At 52.4% G+C, this 8,888-nt stretch overlaps 2 protein-coding genes across 3 annotated transcripts in view; one reads left to right on the top strand and one right to left on the bottom strand.

Moving 5' to 3' along the window:
• Positions 1-2,208, top strand: part of ZNF575 (zinc finger protein 575) — a 4,175-nt gene extending 1,967 nt beyond the window's left edge. The window contains exon 5 of the mRNA XM_015560896.1: positions 1-2,208. Within this exon, the coding sequence (XP_015416382.1) occupies positions 1-382 (382 nt within the window). The 3' untranslated portion in view covers positions 383-2,208.
• A 3,020-nt stretch (positions 2,209-5,228) lies between these two features.
• The window catches only part of XRCC1 (X-ray repair complementing defective repair in Chinese hamster cells 1), a 33,695-nt gene continuing 30,035 nt past the window's right edge, over positions 5,229-8,888 (bottom strand). For both annotated transcript variants that reach the window (XM_006759096.2, XM_015560908.1), the window contains 7 exons: positions 7,651-7,744; positions 7,369-7,491; positions 7,082-7,137; positions 6,850-6,989; positions 5,962-6,052; positions 5,502-5,577; positions 5,229-5,409 (listed from right to left, as the gene is read on the bottom strand). In XM_006759096.2, coding sequence (XP_006759159.1) covers positions 5,296-5,409; positions 5,502-5,577; positions 5,962-6,052; positions 6,850-6,989; positions 7,082-7,137; positions 7,369-7,491; positions 7,651-7,744 — 694 coding nt within the window. In that variant the 3' untranslated portion in view covers positions 5,229-5,295. The remainder of the gene's footprint in view (positions 5,410-5,501; positions 5,578-5,961; positions 6,053-6,849; positions 6,990-7,081; positions 7,138-7,368; positions 7,492-7,650; positions 7,745-8,888) is intronic.

Here is an 8,888-nt window from a genome sequence, read left to right as displayed (position 1 = left end):
GTGCCCGCACTGCCCAAAGGCCTTTGGCCACCGCTCCAAGCTGGCAGCCCACCTCTGGACCCACGCGCCCGCCCGCCCCTACCCGTGCCCTGACTGCTCCAAGTCCTTCTGCTACCCCTCCAAACTGGCTGCCCACCGACACACGCACCATGCCACGGATGCCCGCCCCTATCCTTGTCCGCACTGCCCCAAGGCTTTTTCATTCCCCTCCAAACTGGCTGCCCACCGCCTATGCCATGAACCCCCCACCGCGCCGAGCAGCCAGGCCACCGCCCGACGACATCGCTGCTCCAGCTGCGGCCAGGCCTTTGGCCAGAGGCGCCTCCTGCTCCTTCACCAACGCAGCCACCACCAGGCTGAGAGTCAGGGGGAGCGGGAGTGAGCCCTGCCCTTGGCTCACCGGCCCCCTCTGCCGCCAGCTCCAGTAAACGCAGAGGTGGCATTTCTAAACCAGGCTTGCCTCTTGTAGCTGGCAGGGAGGTTGGCCCCTCCTATATACAGTACGTACATACTGGGTTCTAACTTAAAAGGTGGAAGCACTCTTTGCTCACCCACTTTGGGGAAGGGGAGGGAATGTATCAACCACAGAGAGTTAACTGGCCCCAAACCATGGACCTGGAGCTGTGGTGGGAAAGAACTGTCTCTGGTTTTTCCTGACTATTCATTTGGCAAAGGTACAAAGTCTGCTAGCATTGTGGGGTGGTGGGGAGTGTGGGAAAACAGGCTCTCTCCTGTTGTTGTAAGTTACATTGGTGCTTCCATTTTGGCCATTTGGCTGTACCTATGAAATACTTAAATGCACACCTGCTCGTGTCAGCTATTCCGCTTCCAAGAATGTATCCTATAAACTCCAGCATGTGAACAAGGCATAAGGACAAGGATGTTCGCTACAGCATTATGGTTGTGCCCAAAGATGGAAAACAACCCAAGTGTTCATCAGTCGAGACCAGCTAATTAATTACAATACAGCCGTAGAATGGAAGATGTAGCTGTAGGGGGAGAAACCAGCTCAATTGTACCAGTGTGGAAAGATTCCCAGGATATAAGTGATAAAAGCCAGAACAAGGGGCATACTGCTGATAGTAGGTAAAGTCCTAGCTTTGGCTAGGACTGCGTATGAGCCGAGGGGCCTTGGACAACCTTTGGCACTTCTCTGGACTCAGATACCTGATCTATAAAATGGGAGTGTTATAAGGCCCTTGTAAGGGTGCAAGCATCATCATCTTGGGCAAGTCAGTTCCCTTCTTAGAGCCAGTTTCTCTCACTGTAAAATCAGATGAGTGAGCTAACATTGGACTGCTCTTCATCCTACACATTAAGCACCTACTGTGTGCTAGGACCTGAATAGGGTATTAGGAATACAGCAGGAAATAAGACAGACCTGGTTTAGTGAGGAGAGGGGTCACTAGTCAAGTAGTGGCAAAAAATAAAAGTAAAGAAGCTTAAGTCCATTTTGAAGAACAAGTAGGGGAGCCTTGGTCCTGACATGTGACAGCCCCCACCTGGAGATCAGGGGTTGGCAAGCTTCCTGTAAAGGGCCAGATGGTATATATTTTTAGGTTTTGCAGGCCATACGGTGTCTGCCATGACTACTCAACTCTGCTGTTGTAAAAGCAGCCACACTCATGACACTGTAATGAATTTGTGGCTGGGTTCCAATAAAACTTTATTTCAAAATCAGCAAGTGGGCTGGATTTTGCCTATGGACGGCAATTTGCCGACCCCTGCTGTAGATGAGTGGGGAAAGGACAAGCTAATCTGTGAGTTAGCTGAGGTGGGGAAAAATGAAATGGGAGGGACCCTGTGATGGGCAGAATAATGGTCCCCCAAAGTTGTCCCCATCCTAACCCCTAGCACCTATATGTTAGCTTACACATGGCAGAATGGACTTTGCAGATGTAAGGATTTTGAGATGGGAATATCCTGATTATTTGTGAGCACAATGTAGTCACAAGGGTCCTTATATGGGGAAGAGGGAAATAGAAGTCAGAGCAGATGCGACAATGGAAGCAGAGATTGAGTGATGCAGGGCCACGAGTCAAGGAACTTGGCAGCTTCTAGAGGCTAGAAAAGTCAAGAAAATTATTTTCCGTTAGAGCCTCTAGAAGGAACCCTGGCCTGCTGCCACCATGATTTTGGCCCAGAAACTGAGTTTGGACTATTGACCTCTAGAACTGTAAGAAAATAAATGTGTATTGTTTAAAGTCATTAAGCTTGTGGTAATTTGTTGCAGCAACAATAGAAAACTAATACAGATCCCTACTTCACACCATACACAAAAGCTAGTTTCTAGGAAGTTAAGATCTAAATTTGAAGCACAACACTAATTTAAATGGAAATATAGGAGAATATCTTAGTAACCTCAGAAGTAGAGAAAGTATTTTTCCGACACAAAAAGATCAAATTATAGAGGAAGAGACTGGTACGTTTGACCATAAACAAATCAAGTTAGAAATATGATGCAGCATGATAAGAGTGTATACCTAACATATACTATTCTAGAGGTTAGGAAAGGCCTTTTTTTTTTTTTAATATGTTTTTATTGATTTCAGAGAGGAAGGGAGAAGGAGAGATAGAAACATCAGTGATGAGAGCAAATCATTGGTCGGCTGCCTCCTGCACGCCCCCTACTGGGGATCGAGCCAGCAACCGGGCATATGCCCTTGACAATCAAACCTAGGACCCTTCAGTCCCCAGGCCAACACTCCATCCACTCAGCCAAACCAGCTAGGGCAGGAAAGGCTTTCTTGAGCAGATAATGTTTTGAGTTGAGACCTGAAAGGTGTGAAGGATGGACTGAGAGATGGTTTGTGGTGTCTCCAGCATAAGGGGGAGAATCAAGCAAGTAAATGGAAATGAGCTGTAGACTACTCAGCAAGATCTGGAGGGCGGGCGGGGGGGCGGGGGCTTGGCGCGGCAGGGCTGGGCATAGGTAAGGATTCCAGTCCCCCCTCCAAACTTGACAGCATGACTTTTATCCATAGAGTTCCTGTCTGCGAAGAGCTCCTCTGTAGCAACCACACCACCTCAAAGGTTCAAGGGCACAAACTCATTTAGTCTGGTCCAATCTTACAAGATGACTGGTCTGCAACCAAAAAATAGGGCAGGGGGCAGTGCTGATTCAGAGTGGATCCCAGGTCTCCTGACACCCTGATGCCTTGCCGCTCCTTGCACAGGTCCGGCCGGAGGGTCTCTGCACTTGCTTTTCCTCTGCCTGGACCAGTTTCCCCAGGACCCTTTTCCCAAGTCCCTGCAGAAGGGGACGTCCCCTGAGATGCCTTCTCCTATGACTCTATCTAAACACCTCCACCTGCCCTGTCACTCTGTGCAGCCCTGCTCTGCTCTCCCTGCTCTCACAGCATTTACCCCTGCCCAACACTGCAACACACACTCACTGTCTCTCCCCCAGCAGAATGTCAGCCCAGGAGTGAGGAAGTGTATCTGTCTTTTCACACTGCAGCCCGTGTCTCACTCACAGTTGGTATAGTAGGCAGAACAAGGGCCTCCCAAAGATGTCCACATCCTAATCCCTGGAACCTATGGATATGGAATGTGGCAAAGGAGACTTAAGGCAGCAGAAGGAATTCCGGTTGCCAACTGGCTGACCTTAAAAAGGAGATTATTCCAGAATGTCCATGTGGGCTCCACAGTCATCGGAGTCTAAACATGGGAGAATACGACAAAAGATCTGGTGTCAGAGACGATGTGCATGGGAAAGACTGCCTGGCCTCCGCTGCCTTTGACTATGGAAGGGGACGGAATGTGAGCAGCTGCTACAAGCTGGAAAAGCGCAGAAAGCAGTCCCCCTGGAGCCCCAGAAGGAATGCGGGCCAACCTACACCGTGACTTCTTAGCCCAGTGAGACCCATTTCAGATTTCAGACCTAGAAGAGTAGAAATTTTTGTTGTTTTAAGGCACTAAGTTTGTAGTAATTTGTTACAGCAACAATAGGAAGTAGCACAGCGAGTGGTCAGTACATGTATGAATGAATGAAAAGTGAATGAGTGGCTGCAGAATCTAATACCACCTTCACCTCAGAGATGAAAAAGCAAAGGTCAACAAAGACAAAGGATTAAGATTGGTGGCCCTTGGTTAGTTGATGGGTCCAAAGCTGGGAATGGGCTTGGAACATCCAAGAAAAGATTACCCAAAGGGCAGATCTCAAACCCAGATGGCCCAGCCCTTTGTGCTGCCCAAACCCCTTCCCCACCCCATTCCCCCAGGAAAAGTCCAAGATTCTCTGTCCGGTGCTGTCAGCCTGCTTGGGCTTCCCACGGGGATGGAAATGTCTGTGCTGTCAGTGCCGTGGCCAGAGCGCTGAAATGGGGCCAGTGTGAGGAGGAAGTGAATTTTCCCTTTATTTCACTGTAATTTTTTTTACTCCTCATCCAAGGATATTTTTTTCCATTGACTTTTAGAGTAGGAAGGGGAGACAGAGAAACATCAATGTGAGAGACACATCGATCGGTTGCCTCCTTCTCGCGCCTGGACTGGGGCAAGGATGAATCTATAATCGAGGTACATGCCCTTGACTGGGAATTGAACCCGAGACACTTCTGTCCAAGGGTCGATGACCCTACCACTGAGCAAACAGGCTTGGGCTCATTTCATTGTAATTTAAATAGCCACCTGTGTCCATTGGCTACCACACTGGACACTGCAGCTGCAAGGACTGTGCCCACCTTTCTAGCAAGATCTGCCCCTACAGCCTCTTCACCAAGGGTGGCAATGCTCTTTCAACTCTACCCAGACACCAGGCTAGCAGCTCCCACTTCCGGGCCTTTGTCCATGCCACGGCCCCTGCCTAGAACGACACCCCATCTTCTGTCCCGATTCTCTAAACGCCCAGTTCAGCTCCGACCTTAAGTGTAGTGGAGCCTTGAAGGGGATTCAGGATTTGGGTGGATTGAGTAAAATGCCCTTCCCCCATTCTACCTCCCAAATGAGGTGATGGGAAACCATGTGACAGTCACAGTGTCATTCCCAATTCCCTGGCACCTGCTGCCACAGGGCTGAGGGGCCAGCGAGCCGTGACAAACAGCTCCTTCCCTACCAGAGCCCTCAGAGAGCCCTCATTCTATCCAGGACCCAGGTCAGGAGTCTCAGGCAGCTCAGAGACCTGCCTCTCAGAGGGGAAGCACCAACCAAACAGAAGACAGCTGGGGAGCCTCTTAGAATTTCTGGGAAACTCCTGAGTGAGAGGCAGTGGCTCCAAACCAAGTCAGTACAATTAAACTTGTGTGTGTGTGTGTGTGTGTGTGTGTGCACGCGTGTGTGTGTGCACAAGCACATACTTCAGGCCTGAGGCACCACCCCATAGAGCTGGTGAGGAAGTAACTTCTGCTTCTCGTTACAACTGTAGATCCATCTCGGGCGGACAAACACCAGGGAGGGATTGTCCATCAGGGCCTGCAGCGGGGCAGGGGACACGTGAGAGAGGAGGGGATAGAGGAGATTGAAGGGCAGTTTGGGTCTCCCTTTCCCTGCCCCTCTGAACTCACCTCCTCAAAGCTGGGGTCCCACTCCTGTGCTGTGATTACAAACTGGACCCGGTCGCTCATATAGTCCTCGAGCTCCCTAACGGGAGAAGAAAAGAGGCTGAGAATCGGTGTCCCCTCTGCTGACACCCCACTCCCCAACCATCCTCTCCTATCCCCACCTATGTCCCCGAGAGGCTGCTTGTGGTCCTCCACTGTCCCACGTGCCAGTCTCACCACAGCCACCATACTGACAGCTCCCACTGTCACTAATCCTTTCAGAAGGGTGGCCGGGCGCCTCCCTTTAGAGAAGGAAGCCAGGGGGGAGCTACGCAGCAGGGCTGCCACTGAACTCTGTGGCCTGTGCCCATCCTGCAGGGTCACCCCTTCCCCACCTCCCAATTGCCCTCCTTCCCACAACCTACCACATCCCTCCTCAAAACTCAGCACCCGCCTCACCCCAGTCCCACCCCCAGCGACTGACCCATTGAAGGCTGTGACATAGCGGCTGAGCTTCCTCCGCTCGTCCCCAGGGAACTCCCCGTACAGGAAGAAGTGTTTGCCCTGGAAGAAGTCTGGGGAGATGGTAGAAGAGCCAAGGTGAGGCCCTCAAGTGCCAAGGCACCAGCCAGGGGCCACAGAGGCCAAACAGGAGGGCAGGGAACGGACGGGGCAATGAGGACAAGCAGCTCAGCCAGCCCAGCAGAGCCTGGGTTTTCGTTGTTTTCTTTAATGGTAAAAGACACGATTCCAATGATTGTAATGTGCTTCTTACATGATTCCCAATTCCCTGGCACCTGCCATCGCCGTCAAAGGACTGAGGGGCCAGGGAGAAGGGACAAATAGTTCCTTCCCTACCAGAGCCTCATAGAGAGCCCCTCATTCTCTCAAGTCACAAATGGGCTGTTGCCACTTAATAAGCGTGGCCGGGTCAGACACTGATGAACCAGCCACTTTTCATCTGGTTGGTCTCATTCCTTTTCGACTGCCCCACCCACACAAAAACTAAACTGAGGGGTGGGGGTGGGAGGCTGGGCATCTGCAGATTTTAAAAGCCTTCCAGGTAATCCTGAAGCCTAGGGGGGTTAAGCTCTGATGTAAGGGAGGCGCTGTTCACACCTGGAGTGGAGCCAAAGCGGGTGGTCACACCAGTGCCTGGTGCTGGGCTGTGATGGGGGACAGAACAGGAAGGGGAGGGAAGGGAACAGGCCTAAGGGAACGAAGAAGTGGCAAAGGCAGGCGGTGGCGGGAGGAGACCAGGAGACAAGTCCCAGGGTGGGTAGCAGCAATCCTAGGCTAGCTGGAGCAAGTCACAGATGAGAACTGAGAGGGACAGATCCCACTTCAGGAGGGAGGGAGGGGGATTTCCTACCTGGGAGTTCAGGAATTGGCAGGTCAGGAGACTCTGGGGGACTCTCATTGTCAGTGTTCTCATCTGTGGATCCCGCATATGGGTCCTCACCATTCTCCCCCTGGCCAGGGGGCTGCCTTCGTTCTTTCTGCTCAGCCACCCTGGGGGAGCCAAGAGGGGTGGGGAAGAGTATGCAGACCAATCCCCTCTACCCAAGGCCCGGCCCACCTTGACCCCCTGGCCCCGATGCTACCTTCTCAGCTCATCCTCAGTGTCCTCAGAATCTTCCGCTCCATTGTCCTGTCCTGCGAGCAGAAGCTTAGTCAGTGCAAGGTGACCCCCTGTCTTCTGGGAAGACCGGTGACCCTCTGCACAGTCTCACACAGGCATCCTAACCACCAAACTCAATAGCCCTCCAGATCCAGTTATCGGGGGGGCCCTCAGCCTCCTCCTCCTCCCTCAGACCCAGGAGTCCAGGCTCCCAGAACCCTCCTCCCTCAGAATTCTAGGCCCCCAGTCCCCTCCTCCCTAAGGCTGACCTGACCACTCCCCCTCAGTGTGGGTATCTTCCTGGGACCCGGGTGAGGCTGGTTTGGTCTCTTCTGGAGTGGAGGCTGTCTGGGGTGAGCTGGATCCCGCTGCCTGAGGGGCCTTGGTTTTGGTCTGAGGAGGGGGAGTGGGGAGTGAGCATGCAAGGGGCAGGGTGGGTGGGAGAATGTGGGGAGGTGAGCCACAGGAGGCAGGAGTAGACTTTGGGGGCTACAACAGACCCATATCCTCCTCCCAGTACACCCTCCCACTGCTGGTCAGGGGACAGCGGACCTTTTGGGGAAGCTGTGGGGCTTCATCCCCGCTGCCGCCGCCGTGAGGGCCGCCCTCGTCCTCGCTGCTGGAGTCTGGCCCTGCCATGAGGTACCTGGGGAAGGAATCAGGCCTCAGACAAACAGGCTGTCCTGTTCCCTGGGGCCTGTAGGGAGGGTGCTCAGGGTCACACCATGGCCACTCTCCCAGCTGCCTCTTCCCCGCTCTGGAAGGCCCCGCTGACCCAGTCACCCCAGCCACACACACAGGAGAGAGACCAGAGCTCCCCTTGGCTGCCCTCCCTCCTCTTGCGGAAGAAATGCCCCATTTCAGAAAGAAAAAAAAATCAGAAATAATGTTCCCCTTTGAGAATCAAAGTCAGTTTCTCTTTGGGAGAATGCCTACAAATTAAGGGAAATTTCCCAAAAGTAAGTACATTTTTAAAGACCTTGGTGCTATGTTCATGGTCCTTAAGCTGCTGACACTCCAGGAAAAGAATTATCCTAGTTCTAATAATAACAATAGCTAACACTTAAACGGGATTTCCTATGTGCCAGATACTATTCTAAACACTTGACAGAAGATGGTGGCATAGGAAAACACCGGAAATTCCTGCCTCGCACAACCACTTCAAAAATACAACTAAAAGACAAAACGGACACCATCCAGAACCACAGGAAGGCTGGCTGAGTGGAATTTGTGCAACTAGAAGGAAAGAGAAAAGCACACTGAGACTCAGAGGAGGTGCAGAAGTAAAGTACAGAGGTATGGAGGCGCACGCGGAAAGGGGCTGGCAACTGAGGACACGCTTGTTTTTTCCAATCCGGAGGGAGTCTCAAGCTCCCGACTGCTCTGAACTCCAGTTCTGGGTGAGTCTCTGGGGACCCAGACTCATACGGGGAGAAACTGGACTGTCTGGCAGCGGGCGGAACTCAAGGGTGGCTTTCTCTCAGAGGTGCTTGCAGCCATTACCATGGGAAACTGAGACTCAGGGCCCCTTAGGGCAGGACTGAGGATCAGCCACAGTGGTTTGCTCCGCCCTGTCGATTCCCGGAGACCCTGCCCCACCCAAGCTGTGCACAGAGGCTTTTGCATATGAAAGGCCTGGCCCTTTACAATCTGAAAATTACCTAACAAACTGCAGCTGGGCCAGATAGACCCAGAACTTCCAAGAGAAGGCCCAAAGCCCAACAGCAGCTTGCACTGCTTCACAGCTGGGCCTCATCTGGGCACCTCCAAACCCCAAACAAAGAAGAGGA

This window comes from Myotis davidii, unplaced genomic scaffold (genome assembly GCF_000327345.1).
Source record: "Myotis davidii unplaced genomic scaffold, ASM32734v1 scaffold896, whole genome shotgun sequence".
Classification (NCBI taxonomy): domain Eukaryota; kingdom Metazoa; phylum Chordata; class Mammalia; order Chiroptera; family Vespertilionidae; genus Myotis; species Myotis davidii.
This window is presented reverse-complemented; position numbering and strand designations above follow the sequence as displayed.